The sequence below is a fragment of the Amblyomma mixtum genome, chromosome 3 (assembly GCF_055824585.1).
Source record: "Amblyomma mixtum isolate Tamu chromosome 3, ASM5582458v1, whole genome shotgun sequence".
Taxonomy (NCBI): domain Eukaryota; kingdom Metazoa; phylum Arthropoda; class Arachnida; order Ixodida; family Ixodidae; genus Amblyomma; species Amblyomma mixtum.
In genome coordinates, this window is record NC_143014.1 from 245,895,458 (window position 1) to 245,912,142 (window position 16,685).

The window sequence follows — 16,685 nt, forward strand, 5'->3', positions numbered from 1 at the left end:
TATTAATGTGCACCGCGGAAGAGCCAGCTCAAGGAGCTTGAATTTCAAACGCGTTTTTTTGACAACCGATTTTTCGAACGACACTGCCAATAAAGGAAATTAGAAACATGGCTCATCTTCGATGCTGACGGCATTCGATTTCACAATCACAAATAATCACAATTACAATCAAAAATAAAAAGTTTATATTTTAAGTTTAGTTAATTAATCGTCTAATAATTCATCTCTATCACGTGCATAATGTCCGCCTTGCTGTACAATCCACCTACGCATACCGTGGCTACAGTATTTCTCACAGTTTTTTATCAAATAAAATAAAACTTTATTTGTTGCAAAAACTGATACAGGCGTGATTGTATACAGACGAGGGTCCCAAAGTCAGAGATACTTTAACAACCAAATTATTTAATTTATTTATCGTAAAACGTACCGAAATCGCCAAATTGTTTTGGCTATTTTTGGCGAAAATGACTGCTGATTAAACGCAAAACGAGTGGATGGTATGGGATGGGACGGACGGACGGACGGACGGACGGACGGGTGGATGGGAGCGTCCTCTTTGAAACGGCATGGTGGCGGTTGTCACCATGTTGGGCTTTTTTTTCTGTATATTTCTTTAAGCAATCTGTCAAATTTAACGTTGTTATCTATACATTCGCCATTGCCTCTAAATGCAGTTTTTAATCCTGCACTTGTAACCCTACGTCATATCCTTGCTTGTGGGCCACCAGTCTTCAAATCGCTTTTTGCCAACTTCGACAGCAGATTCACTCACATGACCATTGTTATCTCAAAACCCTAGGGCCTCAGGGAGAGTGATAGTGCCTGCGTCGACATTGGGATGGATACTGTCGCATTCTGGTATAGTGTGTTCAATATTTTTCTACTGATTTACCACATACTGCGCATGTGGCACCACCTTCATGGTTAAATTTCTTTTTCTAGCTTCTCGTTCTAAGACACCTGGTCTAGCTTCAAAGAGTAGGGCATGGCCTCCTGAGTTATCATAGAACGATTCCTTCCTGATCTGCCTTTTCCGGTTCTTACATTCTGGTTTTTTCACCTGTCGCTTAAAGCTGGTCATTTCTCAGTCCTTGTTTCCTGTATACTTACTTGTCATGCGACTAGTCCTTGTCCGCCACTTGTCAACGCTCTTTCTGTATAAGTATTTGAACACCCTAGCTGCCCACCTGCTATCGTCGGGTTTCTCCAGGTCGTTCCCCGTATAATATTTTACTCTGAGCTTCCTGTGCGTTGAACGATGCCCAGCCCATGTCCCTCTGTAATGCCTCATTTTCGGTTTTGCCGTGGGCACGTAGTGCTAACCTTCCAACAGCTCTCTGATTTACTTTTGATCTCGACTGAACTTGTGCCCTTAGGCACAGAATCGCATTTCCAAAACTGAGCCCCGGCACCATTTTTCCTTTATAAACAGGAAAGCAATGATGGTGCAGGGGCTAACGGTTGCTACAGCTACCGCCCTCTGGTGTTGAAAATTGCAACCAAAACGACTGCCGACTTTAATTCGTCTTTGGCTGGTTTATGGTTGGTTTATGGGGTTTAACGTCCCAAAGCGACTATGGCTATGAGAGACGCCGTAGTGGAGGGCTCCGGAAATTTCGACCACCTGGGGTTCTTTAACGTGCACTGACATCGCACAGTACACGGGCCTCTAGAATTTCTCCTCCAAAGAAATTCAACCGCCGCAGCCGGGATCGAACCCGCGTCTTTCGGGTCAGCATCCGAGCACCATAACCACTGGGCCACCGCGGCGGCTATTCTTCTTTGTCGTGCAGACAGCCATGGGGGCAGCGCGACATTGGACCAGACGAGTGTGACTCGTCATTGGCGATATTGATAGTTTCCCTTGACAAGTACAGCCTGGGATTTGCGGTTAAAGGGTTAAGTAGAAATCTGTAAACGTTAAAAATATTGCCCACTATAGAACGTCCTTGGTCTGTCGACGGTCTGATGGCTTTCGAGACTGCCTTGTGGCTCGAGGAAGTCAGTATTTGTTGCTAAACTCGACGGACTGCATTTCGCTCTCTGTGTGTTGAAAGAGAGCAGGCGATCAGAGAGTGCGCCTGTATCTCCCGCGCTGTCCTTCCTCCGGCTATCGCGGAAGATTTCGGCACTCGGCGCTATCTTGAACGATTCCATGGGTGGTGGCAGTGATGGACACTGAAGTACATTTAGAAAGTGGGCCAGAGAGCTTGCGCGTGAGGCCGCGAAAGCGTGTCAGGCGATGTAACGCCAATGCCAAGACTCCTGCTGTAGGCACTTGTGGGAATCTAAGGATAACGAGCAGTTACACCAGTAGCACTGCACAAGGATCTTTGAAGACAACCTTCTGTGGTACACAGTCGCCCTACTTTGCCGCGTCGGCCTGCCTTTACTGTGGAGAGAAAGCTTAATGCGTCTATTTGGAGATGTGCCTCGATTGGTGATGATGATTTGTGTCCCTTGGCTGGAACACTGTTCGACCAGGATGTCGGCTAGCAGCATTTTGTGAAATGTTCCGCCCTTTTTCAGCAAATTCGTTTCCTCAAGGCTGCGAGATTTCTAGAGGCTGGCATCCCATGGAGGAGGCGACGGCTGCTCCAGCCATAGCGAACAACTAGTGACCAAGACAGAGGAGAGAGAGAGAAAGGAATTTTAATGAGGGAAAGGTGGAGACAAGACAGAGGGTAGACAGAGGAAGCTACGTGGAGGAGATGTTAGCGTCCGGCATGTGTACACGTGGACACGTAAAAAGTGTGCAAACGGTAGATTGAAAACAGACCCGGAGACTTGATTAAATGGTACATGTTTTTAAAGGGAAGGTGAAACGCTTTTTTGGCATTCGACGAGATAAAAGTGTTCGAATTTATGAAGTTTGTAGGTTAGCATACCAAATTGTTTTGCGCTAGCAATTAAAGTGATGTCGCAGCCACCGATTAAAGTCGCCACAATCTTCAGGTTTCTCCTGAAAGCTTCGGAGGGGAAGATGACGGCAATGCTCGTGCTGTTTTAGGTTCTCGCTGCCTTCGTCCACATTTTGCCGTGCGTCGCTCGATGCCACCAAACAACGCTTCGCGACCTTCGGTGGCTTCAGTTTTCTTTCTCCGAGCAAACATTTCTGCTTTGTAAATGAACCGCCACTGCAGACGACCTCATTATCGGGCTCCTTACCGGCCGCTGTGCGCTGCGGAGAAGCCTCAACCCCATCGAAGCGTTATTTAGCGATTACATCATCGTTACAAAGTGTACGACATAAAAGAAGGTAGCACACGCTGTAGGAATTTAGGAGAAAATCTTTCTGTAGCGTCCACTATAGCATATCCCAAAACAAAATCGCGCCTTTGCAGTAGATAACAATGTTCAATTGTTTCAGGCACATTGCACAAGCGGCTGTTTACAGAAGCCGCAAAAATGTTTTTCCTATCGAGGCACGTGTTGACAGGTAGAGTTTCGCTGTGTAATTTACAGAAAAATGTTTTGGTGCAAGGAGAAATTGGCATTTTACGCACTTACTTTAAAACATCATGAGCCGTGAGACCAAAGCAGACAGAACGATACAGTGGAGGCGGCAAGAGCGTCGTTATCAAACCCCTGTACAGATTTTTGCCCGAAACAGAATAAAAGTACTTATATGAAAACCGAACTGTCAAAATCTCTGCCTCTCCCGTAACCGAGAGTAGAGTAAGCATGAAATGTTTACGGGCCTAATGTCATCTCGGTGGACACCCGAACCGCACCGTACAGGAAGGGAGGAACGCCACCACCCGTTCAGCGCGATGCCTTGCCATTTGAACGCAAGGTTTTTTGAGGAAAGGAAATGGCGCAGTAATTCTCTGCCATCTCGGTGGACACCCGAACCGCACCGTAAAGGAAGGGAGGAACGCCACTACCCGTTCGGCGCGATGCCTTGCCCTTTGAACGCAGCGCTTCTCCCCCGGGCCCCTGTGCGCCTGCGCGGCTTTGCTTCGATGCGCGAAGCCCCTAAGAGATCACGTATGAGAACGAAGTGTATCGTGGCATTTATGTGCTTTTTGCACGCGTTATTAGAAATCGGAAATTATAATTCCGTGCATTATCAAACGCTCAGCTCGACTGATATCTTGATAAACATTGAGAAGGCACTGGCAGCAGTTATTTTTTGTGACTCGTTTGGAGACCAACCGGCGCTTCCATGCCGGTCGCGTAGGAGGGCTTAGAGAGTCTCGTTAAATCTCGTTAAGTCTCGTACGGTGCCCGGATGTTCTCGTTTCAGAGCCCGGATGACTGGAATTTAGTGGATTTCAGTGCCCGGATGATGGCTCTCGGTCTCGGCATGACGTCACCACACTGCCGACAACGGGAGCTAAAAGCATTTCATGCTTAAAAAGACTTGGCATGCTTCTCCTGCAGCTGCCACACAATCGGCCTCTTTAAGGTGGTCGAACTCTAAAACCTCACGTCAGTTGCCCTATAGTGCACACGTTATTGTATAGCCATCGCCCCCATATTTGCATACGGGTAAATTTAAGATCAGGATGTATAATGGAGGCGTTGTCAATGGCTGCCCAAGGGATCTGGGGCCGTGTGATTGCAATAGCGCGCTCTTGTGACGCTGCGACTGCTCTAATTTTTTAGGTGGCCAGGCAATCACTCAAGGCTTGCCAGCTATGCGGAGTTTAAGCGCTCGTTTACTGTTGCATATTAATTTTTTTTTTAAGTGGACTGGTAGGAATGTCACTGCACATGCATACTGTGCCTTGTTGTAGCTGAGCGCAAGTGTGCGCTTTAGACCACCACTTGTCAGGTTGTGCTGTCAATCGCATTGGGCTCTTTAGAAATTGTGGTATGAATATTTTGCAGACGCCCACTTCAAAGTTCATCCGTACAGAGCAGTAAATTTTCGCTAACATGCGAAACGTGCTCACTGTTCACCTGCAAGTTCGTCAAGGGCTTACTTTGTACGCTGTTGTGTGCCTTGAATGCTTAGCAGACGCACGACATTTGGCACAAGCCTTGAATTGTGCTAAATATTCTACAGCATCCATTTTAAAACATTCGTGAAGTATCGACAGACGCAAACATCTTGCGATGTTCGAAGGCGGATACACCTTAGAGGTGCCATTTTGCTAAGCCAATTGCGGTTGCACGCAGCAATGCAGGTCGATGCCTGTCGTCACCCTTCAAGGCAAGAGAACGTTCCTCGCGTATTGCTCGCGGCCGAAACTGCTGTTCAACCCGTGCCTCGCCACATGAGTGCAGCGCTTTGTCACGCTCCCGTCACAAGCGATCCCGGCAAGAGTTGGAAAGTGGAGTGAAAAATTCAGGGGGCACTTTGGCTCTCTAAAGTGCGGCAAGGCGAAAACCTTTCCTGGCGCACTGTTTAGCATTGACTGCAAGACTGCTTGTGCTGTACTAGTGCATTATTTGACTACACACTTTGTCTACACATTACAACTACACACTTTGACTGCCGGCTTTGACTGCTTCTTTAACACAACTCTCACTATGCTTCGATGAGTTCGGTTGCATCCATGGCTCTGTGTGCAATGATGTATGTAATGTGGTCACCGACGGATGCCTTACGCCCCCTGTCGGAGCGGACGACAACTACTTTATTAGTTGTCGTCTGCTCCAAAAGGGGGCGTCAAGAATCCGTGGGCGACCTCATTACTGCGAATCCGCGCACTCTGACGTCATAACCATTTCGACCAACCTCTGCGTGACACCTCTGCTGGCAACCTTCTGTCGACGATGATGAGGCATTAAAGGCTTTCGCCTTAATACGCCTAGTTCGCCGTTTAGCGCGCCGGCAGGTAGTGGCGTTACATTACGGTCGGATGCTGGTCCCGCTGAGTATACTACGTGGGCTCTCGCCCTCCTCTCCCTCGCAGAGGCCCGCGACGTGTGCTCCCCGCTGAGCGGCAAGCGCTGGTCGCTGCAGCTGGACGGCGAAGGGCGCGACGGAGAGCGCAGCGGCCGCTTCGCGCTGCACCTGCAGGCGGCCCGCTCGCAGGAGACGTCGGTGCTGCGCAGCCCTGTGCCCTACGCACCGGGACGCTGGCATCACGTGGCCTTCACCTTCGACGGCGCCCACGTCCGCCTCTTCGTCAACGGCGCGCAGGTAATTGACGTACGACTGATGGGATCATGTTAAATGCTCGCAGACAGTGGACGCTTCCGCGAGGGTAGTGAAGCGGGTCGCGAACTGAGGGGGTAATAAATAAAAAAAAAAAACACACTACCTGAGCACCTAGCTACGGCGTACACACGTAGAAGAAGGACAATGTGTAAAGCGAAAGTCGTCCATGTTTGTGAACGTTTCGTCAAGGAACTCTAGTATCCGTTGCAGATATTCCACTCATGGGCCTATCTATGCTGTTCTGAGCTATAAAACTCAAGTCCTAAGGGTGAATTCGCACGTGATTATTGCGCCTCTTCTTCTTTCTGTAATCAGGGTAAAACAATGACTTCAAAAAAAAAGAAGAACATGCTAATGCGGGTTGCAGAAATGAAACTGAAACGGCATTTTCGCCGTTCGTGAAGGGCAAATAGGCGTGTATTTTACTACACGCTTCTCGGAAATAATTTGTTAACATTAGTTACCTTTAAAATCGTTGGAACATTGGAATAATTGTTAATCAATAGTTTTAAACCGTCGATAGAAGCCCAGAATTATATAACTATACTCGTTTAAAAAAAAAAACGGAAAATACAGCGCGAACAGAGACGACGGACGAAGAAGAGCTAGGCGCACAACGCAAGCGCTGTCTCGCAACTAAATTTTTTTTGTTCAGGAGAAAAACACATATAAAAGTGACCGAAAAAACGGCGAAGTCAGCAATCACGTGAGGCTATCAACACATGGAACAAACTCAAAAAGGCAAAATATTGCGCAGGGCGCCCTTTTCTATGACCCATGGCACATCAGGTGTTGTCCAAGAACCGTATTTCCGCATCATATAATGTGATAGAGGGTTGGCTGATGCGCGCGCTTATTTGTCTCTTTACGAAAAACGCTTCCAAAATCTCTAACCGCGACCAGAGCACCAGAGAGATTATGGAAGCGTTTTTCGTAAAGAAAAAAATAAGCGCGTGCATCAGCCAACCATCTATCACATTATATGATGCGGAGATACGGTTCTTAGACAACGCCTGATGTGCCATGGGTCATAGAAAAGGGCGCCGCGTGCAATCTTCTGCCTTTTTGAGTTTGTTCCATGTGTTGATTGCCTCATGTGATTGCTGACTTCGCCGTTTTTGTCGCTTGTATATGTGTTTTCCTCCTGAATAAAAAATTTAGTTGCGAGACAGCGCTTGTGTTGTGCACCTCTTCTTCGTCCGTCGTCTCTGTTCGCGCTGTATTTTTATTTTAAAATAAACGTAACCCAACTAGCCCAACTTTACATCCAACTATACTCGGTAGCTTTATTCTGGGCGTTTTTTCACACCCTCAAGGAAGCGCGTAAATCAAAAGAAGCGAACAAGACTCGATCGCTTGCGCCCTCCGATAGCGACACCAGCAGCGCTAAATTGGGCGCTCCATTCAGCAGTACATGCAGAAACTTTGCGAGGTTGCGGGATGTTCTGACCACTTCGGGTTCCGCGCGCTTCATTCGCTAAAAACGATTGCACAATCAGGCTAGCGCGTCAAATATAACGCCACTTTTATTTTCTATTGACGCTCTAAAATTCTGTAATTGAAACTTCTCGTACATCTCCAGCTATTTAAAAATTAATTTGGGGCCTGTCGCCCAGCATAGGCCTGTCAGAGGACCTGTGACGCCCTCTGTCTCGATCGTGCAGTCTCTGCCTCTCCTCCTAGTTTAAAACACGTTGGCAAATCCAGCACGCGTGCCTAAACGACCAAAGTTAGTCCATAGCTGCTATCGCATTTAACGAGCGCGCAAATTATAAACAAGGACACATATGCATGGTATGCAGCATGCACACGACCGATAAATGCCCAAGGCTCTGCGAGCAGCCGACGTCCACCGCTTTCCCCGTCACAGGTTGCCGTGACGAGCGACCAAAAGGGCAGCATGTTCCAGAAGTCCGGATCATCGTGCCGAAGTCTGTCGTTGGGCGGGTCCCGCGGCCGGCATTACCGGGGCCTCGTCGACCGGCTGCGCATCTGGGGCCGTGGACTACAGCAGGCGCAGGTGCAACACGACTTGTGGCAGCCAGAGGATGCCCAGGGCGCGCTCATCGTCGACCAGTTCGAGTCCCTGGACCAGTGGGAGTGGACAGGCGTCGCAGCACAGTTGGTGCAGGCTCCCCCTCCCGGACGACCCGAGGGTGTCCAGTTGCAGCCGGCGCCCTGCGGGTTCACTGCGTGCGACGACCCAGACTTGGTGCTTAGCTACGAGCGCCACTGGAGGCTCAGGACGCCCAAAAGGCTCAGGTACATCGCACGCATGCCGCGGGTAGACGTCCTGGCTGCTCGCCAGAGTGAGGCTCGTCATTCGCGTCTACGGGCGTATTTTCCGACGTTAAATGTCGAGATTCCGCGCAGTTCAATGTGGAAACGTTTTTCATTTCCCCTGCTGAGTGTTTCCTGCGACTGTGATGTGCTTTCCGTTTTGATTCGCAAGTATCTGTTGAACGCGGTGTTCGTTCTTACTTATGTCCAAAAATAACTGTTGCAACGGAGACTGGTTCATGGTTTATGGGGGTTTAACGTCCCAAATGGACTCAGGCTATGAGGGACGCCGTAGTGAAGGGCTTCGGAAATTTCGACCGCCTGGGGTTCTTAAACGTGCACTGCCACCGCACAGTACACGGGCCTCTAGCATTTCGCCTCCATCGAAATTCGGCCGCCGCGGCCGGGATCGAACCCGCGTCTTTCGGGTCAGCAGCCGAGCACCACTGAGCCACCGCGGCGGCCCACGGTTGTAACAGCGAAAAACAAGCTAGTGAACACTTGCTTTACGAAAAAGGAAGTCTAAGAATCTCTTGCTTGGAAATTCCATTATCAGGATTTCTGCCTCGAAAAGATGGTGTCGCAGACACAGCGGAGGGCATTTGGCCAATCATGAAGAACTACCGCACGTGGAATAAAAGTTCGTTGCTTGGAATCTCTGGTGTTATGAAACGGTACTGAACTTATAAGATTAACTCAACCTCCGTTTTCGCGAAGGAGCCATTCTCAAATTTCAGTACTTCGCCTAGAGTAGAACACAACTTAAACAAAAAAAAAACAACAACAGCAATCGGTAACAGGGGACCATTGTCCGCGGCGTCCTGTATTACTCCGCTAGGGCAATCAAAACAGTAAAGGAAATCAACTTTTTTTAATGTCTGACTTTATTAAACAAGCCTGGTACCAAATTCTAGAGCTTATAATTTTTTTCTTGTGATTAGCTTCTTGTTCAGGTAACAATAAAAGTTTTAACAATAAAGTGCTTTTTTCTCCTGGAGGAATTGCGTGCGGTGGCCCTGAACGTGGGTGGAGCTTCGCTGCAGACTTTAGTTGTATGCCACTATAGCACTACTTACAACGTGCGCTAGAAGCGTTTCGAAATAAGCAAGAGGAGAAGTGACGAAGGGGGCTGACTTCGTGACTAACACAGCCTCACTTGCATATTTCAGGTATAGAGTTGTCAACGTGAAGAATTCGGACGGCTCTAATCCAACCGTAACGGAAGAGCAGATTCAGAGGCAGCATGTAGCCTTGAACAGGGCCTTTGAGCTATACAACATTACCTGGGAACTGACGCAGGTGAGCGTGTCATTTATTTCTCTTTGCATAGTCAGTTACACTGTCATCGTGATGCCTCAGCTGATATTAACGCGATAGCGTTAGGGAGCTCGTGTGGCAGAAAATACGGTGCCTCTGTCGGCGTCGTCAGCGTCGTTGACCGTGGGCGAAACATCCATGAGAGATCCCGAGAAGCAGACTAAGAGGCAGATGGCCACCTAGGTCACGTGATCTTGCGGGGTCATTGCAACCTGCCCACAGGATTGTGAGAAAACTGTCCATCGTTGCAGGCGGCACTTAAAGTAATGCTTGATGACTCGGGAAGAGCAACCTAAGTCGTACAAGGCATGCCGGTGGCAGCACCTGCCATCCTAGGGCCATCGCTTAACCACTGCACCAGGAATGGTATGAGAAGTACCAGGGATCTGTGAATGATGAGTAAAGAATGACCAGTTCTAGATATGTGGGCATTAGCCCATTAACGATGTCGCGTCATACCCTTAAGGCGGAGCCTAAGTGACCCTGCTAATTTTTTTTAACTTTTCCATGCCTCGTTTTTGCTTTGTGCGCACTAGCGCTCGTATAGAGTGTCACTATATATAGCGTTCGTATAGAGTGTCATAGTACCTGTGTCACTTTCATTTTAGCGCATAAGTGGAATGGAATCGGTTCAAACCTCTCTCTATATGTCTCCGCATTTACGCAGCGTTTCGATGTGCGTAGAAAGGACACCTTAGCGTTTCATGTATTTATGCACTCTTCTCATCCCTTTCAGACGCCATACACGCAATTCTTGCGCCTTGTTATACGCGGTTTGGCACGCCTAGACGAGACTCTCTTTTAGCCGAATTCTATGTAGACCTTTTCACAAAGAGGTCCATGGGCGCCGCCATTTTGGCCACTGGGCTGTGCTCGTATTACAGGAAAGAGTGGAGGATTAAGCTCCCCCACGTTCTCCCCACAGCCCATAAAACCGGTTTTCCCGAGGGTCGTGAAAAGGTCTATATTCCCTCAACTGAGACCTGTTTTGGTACACGCATACTACCTCAATACTACTTATTAAGTATAAGGACGACGTCCTCAACCTTTCGGGGGTAATACTGGTACATTAATGGCCTAACAGGTGAAGACGCATACATGCTTAGGATGTTCTGCGAGTGGTGTTTGTGTCTTGCATACTGGTTCCGTCACTGATAATATTTTGGTGGAAGCAATACATGAAAAGGAAGTGGTGGGGGGGGGGGGGGGGGGGGCATGTTTCCTGACGTTTTGTAGGTGGAGGTCATTTCTTCAGTCGCGTTTGTACCTAACCTCAGCGCAGGGGCCGGCAGGTGGTACGTGGTATCAACGAGTTTAGCATTTTAGCGGCGCTTGCACACACTTCAACTGCGCATCAACGCGGGGCCCGCGACTGAGAGCGGCGCCAGCCCAGTTTCTGTCACACATTCAGCGCTACACGTGTTTGCAGGCGTCAGTGCTGAACAGCTCCTTACGACGAAGGCAGGTAACCCTAGGGTGCCCATCTTACAATCTGGGCGATGGCATCTGCAACCCAGATTGTCAACTTGTGGCCAGCGACGGTGGCGACTGCGACCCGCCCTCGGAGACATGCGACCCCGGCATGCTAGGCGATGGCATTTGCCACAAGGCGTGCAATCAGGCTGCCAACAGCTGGGACGGCGGAGACTGCTGCCTCTCGGGCGAAGACAACGGCAGCTGTTTGGACCCGGCGTCACCGAACCGGTGAGCGGCTGTTTCTAAAGTACGCGGTGCCTAATTGGCAGCGGGCTTATTAGAAACAGGCTCGAAACACGGACGTATCTTGGTTAGACAATATAACGGCAACAATATCAGGAATTGTGCATTTCGTACCAAGTTCAGAGTGACATAGAAGGACAGTGGCACTTAAGGTTTGTCTTTGCTGACTGATGCATTTTGACTTCCAAAAGCGCTGTGAAAAAACTCACAGCAATCACCAGGCAACCCCTTGGCGTGCATTTAGCGATAGCATAAGGAACGTTACGGCAACTAATTCGCGCGTCTCCCCTCGGCCTTGCCCTTTGCCTTCAGTCTTGCACTGTCGCAGCTCGGGGACTACCAGGCGCTTTCGTCGCATTCTTTGCATTTGCTGCGGGACCACACTGTCGAGCTTGGCGCACTGCTGCTAGGTCACGATCATGTACCGCAGGCTTCTGAAGAGACCGTCGATTCCGTTCAGCAGCCGCGGCGTGCTTTTTCTCCGCCGGTGTCAGATCCCGTAAGGCTGGTGTCAGATCTCGTGTTGTGACTGTGCTCTGTCTCCATAACACGTCCGTGCGCACCGAAGATCTGAGGAGTCTATGAACTTAATGGCTGTCATGTCATTCTCATGCACACAGGAAAATTATATTTTGCTATCATGATGACAGCGAATAAACTAGCGCCACACCTCAGCAGCGTAGAGCGGCGCACGCCATGAGCATGGCCTCCAAGTTGGGCATCGCGACAGTGATAACCCTTCCGCGTCGACCGATTTTGGAGGCCGTGTAGAAGGATTATAAACAAGGATTATCGAAGATTATACATGAGGATTATCGCAGCAGCATGCTGTGCTGCGTCGGAATGGGCCATGTTTTTTTTTGGTAACTTGAGAACGTATTCGAACAGTTTCGAGTAGCTTTAAACCTCCACTGTTTGGTTCGTTCAGCGAATCAAACTTTAGGATATTCGATTCTCAATTCGAAAGTTTGGAATATTCGCACGCGCCTAGATGAGGCATATTTAAACGACACCAGCCTAGCAAGATGGCTTTGTGGCCCATTCGTATGTGCTCGTCTCTCAAATGAAAATAGTTTCAAGTCACTGTTTCTCGTCGCCTCACAACCTCTACTGCTCTTTCGCAGCTCATACATCGACGTGAAAGAGTACAAGGAAGTACTTGGCCTGGACAACTCTGTGCATATCAACGTTCTCTTCGCTCACTGGACAGACAGAGAAATTATCGGCATTGCTACATTCCCTTGGGACAAGGATGTGTTTGCAGTCCAAGGCGAGTTCTATCTGTTTACGACAGTCGAATCGCGCGGACACTGTTATGATATATCTTTTATGTTTGTTGTGCGTGTGCAGACAGTATCTTAGCGTCATTCTAAAGCGCTATTCTAGAGTGTTTAGCCAATATATAGACCTTTTTCTTTTCTGAACACGCCTAATTTATTCTCATTGGCATATCGCTTGCCTAATGCTCTAGGTGTTTCATGCCTTTTTATGTTTTTAAGTACGGGAGCCGAAGATCGGTCCCCTGTGCTGCGTGACCTGTGCTCCCGAGGCAAAGGGTGCGAGCGCTCTCCTTCGAACTGCAGGCGGAGTCGTGGTGCAGCCGGAGCAGTTCGGCCATCCGGGAAGCCTGCACACGCTGGTGCACGAGCTGGGCCACGTACTAGGCCTGTGGCACGTGCACCGTGGTGTGTCCGAGGTGGAGTGCCATGACGCGTGCCTCGAAGCCCGCGCATCGTTGCTCACGGGAGACCTGTGCGCCGACACGCAGCCGACGCCTCAGAACTACCTGTGCCAGGACCCGCCTGCTGCCGCCGTTCGGTGCGCCCTGCCTCGCTTCTCAAACACCCCGTTCCGCAACTACATGGGCTACGCCGGTACGATCCCTTATCCTGTTGACGGCGAGCTTGCTACCACGTGCACATCGTATTTAGACGGCTGGTGCCACGCACCTCGAAAACCGCTTCCCTTGGGCCTTTTTCAGAGCATTCACGACAAGTCGCGTCGCTGCCAGGATTCTTTTGGCATGCGCATGCAAAGGAAGCAATAAATTCGCGAAGTGCCAGCCCCAAATGTCAGCGTGGTACCAGGTTATGACAAAGGCACGGTGCATGTCTAAGTGCACTGAGCGGTCAGAAACTACAGCGTGCTGAAAACGCCGATTGATTCTTGGCTTCTCCTTCCTGCGCAGACGACGCATGCACGAACGCGTTCAGCGCCCAGCAGGCGGCGCGCATGCACTGCTACGCGGACCTGATGTACGGCGGTTGGCAGCAGCAGGCCGACCAGGCGTTCCGGCCGGGCCAGCCGCCCCTGGCGCCGGCGCCCGTGGCCGCCGATGCCCATAGCGTGACGCTGTCCTGGGCGCCGCCAGCGACCAACGCGCAAAGGGGAGCCTGCGCCGCCTGCGACGACAACCGCGCCCTCACGCAATTCGCACGGCGGGCCGCCGACGGCGCTGGACCAAGAGACTCGTGGGAGCCTCAGCAAGCCACTGGTGTGTGAGCCCCGATCACTGCGCTCCCCGCATCGACCCGGATTTCGTTCTGAGCGACCGATTTTCGTTCTGCGTGTGCACAGGCTACAGATGGCTGAGTGGTAGTTCCCGTGAGCACCATGTCGGAGTCTCTGTGACGTATGCACTCTCACCACCTCTCCCAGTTATTCAATAATGCGACAGCATATTACTATTCCGAAGCATAAAAACGACGGCAGTTTTGTGCTGCTCGATTAAAGTGCCGAGGCGCATATATTCTTGGCTCATCGCAACTGGTGCGGTCGGTCGACGGTTAAAAAGTGCACTGTTAATCAGCTTGATGCATGTATTCATGGGAGGCGTTCAGGTCGTTTGGTGTTACGCATGGCGGCCTTATTTAGATATAGAAATGCAGCTGCTCAGGCTCATGCGGAGCCCGGAAGTCTTTGGTCGGAAGAAACAGCCACCTTTAAATCTGAATTGCAGATTAAGCTTCAGAAGATTGACTATTGGATAGTTGACCGTTATAACTAGATTAACCATCTAACTAGTCAACATGATTCACCCGTTTCCTTATGGACACCATAGCTGGCATTCATAATCACCATCATCATCATCAGCCTGACTACGCTCACTGCAGGACAAAGGCCTCTATTCATATCTATCCAATTAACCCGGTCCTGTGCCAGCGGTGGCCTCCTTATCCCTGCAAACTTCTTAATCATCTCGTCCGCCCACCTAACCATTTGCTGCCTCTGCTACGCCTGAAAAGGCTACCGCCGTACCTAAAGAAATCTGTTCATAAAAACCGCTGGCAAGCTTCGCTCAAACACCTTTTTGTGCTTCTTCAATATATGTTCTGATGACGTAAAGTTAAACGCTGACTTTGGACGCAACCATTTAGAAACGCTACGTGTTACAAATGAACTTTTCTTCGATAACCAACTTTTTTTAAAGCATATTTATTAGGATATAAAATGAAGAGCTGCAGAGGAGCAACTTCCTGCTAATACCATGCTATCATGCTATCTGTATATTGTTAAGGAACCACTATAGTTTACAGGATATTTTACTTGTATTGCCACCGTGCAGGTCCGCCGGACGCCGAAGTGTGCTCGCTGAGCTACAACGCATGGCTGCCGGCCGCAGGGTCTTGCGAAGACCCGCGCGACTGCACGCTCACCCTCGAGTTTGAACACAGCGTGGTGCCGTCGGCGCTCTCCATTTGGCTTCCTTGGAACTCACGACAGGGGCTCCGCGAACTCGTCCTTCTCTACGCCGACGGCTCGCAAGACGTCATCAAGGGCGTGACGGCCTATTGCGATATGCCCTTCACGACGCCGTTGCACACCGACAGAGAACTCGTAAAGGTGCGCACCAATAAGAACAGCGTACTAAGCAGTGTTTATCACTACGACACGGCAGAAGTGCTTAAGTTACAGCGTTTGTCTGGGTTGTCGCGGTGCCTCCGTGTGAGCAGTCTCGGTGCTACTTTCGCTAAATACGCACTGTGATTGGAAGTGCGGTGTGACTGCGACACTTTCATACCTAGTAACCTTCCGTGTGCTGTTCGCAGTTATGACACACCTGGTTTGACGTAATGTCGTACAGTGATAGAAAGAGTAGAGGGCGCAACAGAGTGCGTACGTACTACCAGTAGATATTCTAGTTCGCTATATCGACAGTTTTACGATACTACCAGCCATTTGGCTTGCATGCAGAATCAAAGCTGCTGAGCTCACTGTGTTTACAACTTTACACACAGATCAAGGCGCACATCTCGTCTCCGCCAGCCGCTTTCTGTTTACGTTTCACTAGCCCCCCCCCCCCCCCCCCCCCCCCCCTTTTTTTTTTCAGATCCACGCGGTTGCTGCCAGTCCCATGGTGGCGGTGGATGCAGTGCAGGTGACATCGGCGGCAAATCATGTGTCGTGCGCGACATGCAAGCCGCTCCGTTATCGCGTTTTCCGCAGGCCACCCTTCTCGCTGTCAGAATCCAAGCTCTCCGATGGCCTCCGTTTCACAGACGTGTACGTATACGCATTTCCTATAGCACTCACGCACACTGTCGGCGTCGTGAAGAAGGGTGCTGCGGAAAAGGTTGTCGCAGTCGACTGTCTAAGTAAAAGCGTCGTGCGTGCTGGAGCGGACGCGAGCGGATCGGGGCCTCAATGCGCGTTCACACGTGAGTTTTGATTCACTGGCGCTCGCTATCCTTGCGGGTCCTTGCTAATCTCGCTGATAAGGGACCGATTTCACTTATATATACGCCGCTCCTGCCGCGCAAGATATCGATAGTCGTACACTGCATGGCAGTTATATGCGACCGCACAGTCGACAACCCGCCGCAAAGGCGCTCCCGAAGCGAACTCGGCAGCCTGCTGGGAAATACAATGGTTTTGGTTTATGGGAGTTTAACGTACCGAAACGATTCAGGCTATGAGGGATGCCGTAGTGGAGGGCTCCGGAAATTTCGACCTCCTGGGGTTCTTCAACGTGCACTGACATCGCACAGTACACGGGCCTCTAGCCTTTCGCCTCCATCAAAATTCGACCACCGCTGCCGGGATCGAACCCTCGTCTTTCGGATCAGCAGCCGAGCGCCATAACCACTGAGCCACCGCGGCGGCGAAAAGACGATGCGTTCGATATGCACTTGTTTGGCAAGAAATCCTGATACTTTTTTATACGTGTGTACCAAAGCCAGCTTATATAGAAGTATGCAAGCATTCCTGATGACACATAAAATTTCAACAAAAGGAATTGTGAATGGTACTT

The 16,685-nt window shown here is 50.0% G+C and overlaps 1 protein-coding gene across 3 annotated transcripts in view; it reads left to right on the forward strand.

Moving 5' to 3' along the window:
* LOC149354248 (pappalysin-1-like) overlaps positions 1–16,685 on the forward strand; it is a 41,770-nt gene that overhangs the window by 13,156 nt on the left and 11,929 nt on the right. For all 3 annotated transcript variants that reach the window (XM_089583221.1, XM_089583220.1, XM_089583222.1), the window contains 9 exons: positions 5,871–6,100; positions 7,989–8,380; positions 9,568–9,697; positions 11,145–11,419; positions 12,559–12,704; positions 13,018–13,308; positions 13,623–13,928; positions 15,000–15,277; positions 15,765–15,937. In XM_089583221.1, the coding sequence (XP_089439347.1) occupies positions 5,871–6,100; positions 7,989–8,380; positions 9,568–9,697; positions 11,145–11,419; positions 12,559–12,704; positions 13,018–13,308; positions 13,623–13,928; positions 15,000–15,277; positions 15,765–15,937 (2,221 nt within the window). The remainder of the gene's footprint in view (positions 1–5,870; positions 6,101–7,988; positions 8,381–9,567; positions 9,698–11,144; positions 11,420–12,558; positions 12,705–13,017; positions 13,309–13,622; positions 13,929–14,999; positions 15,278–15,764; positions 15,938–16,685) is intronic.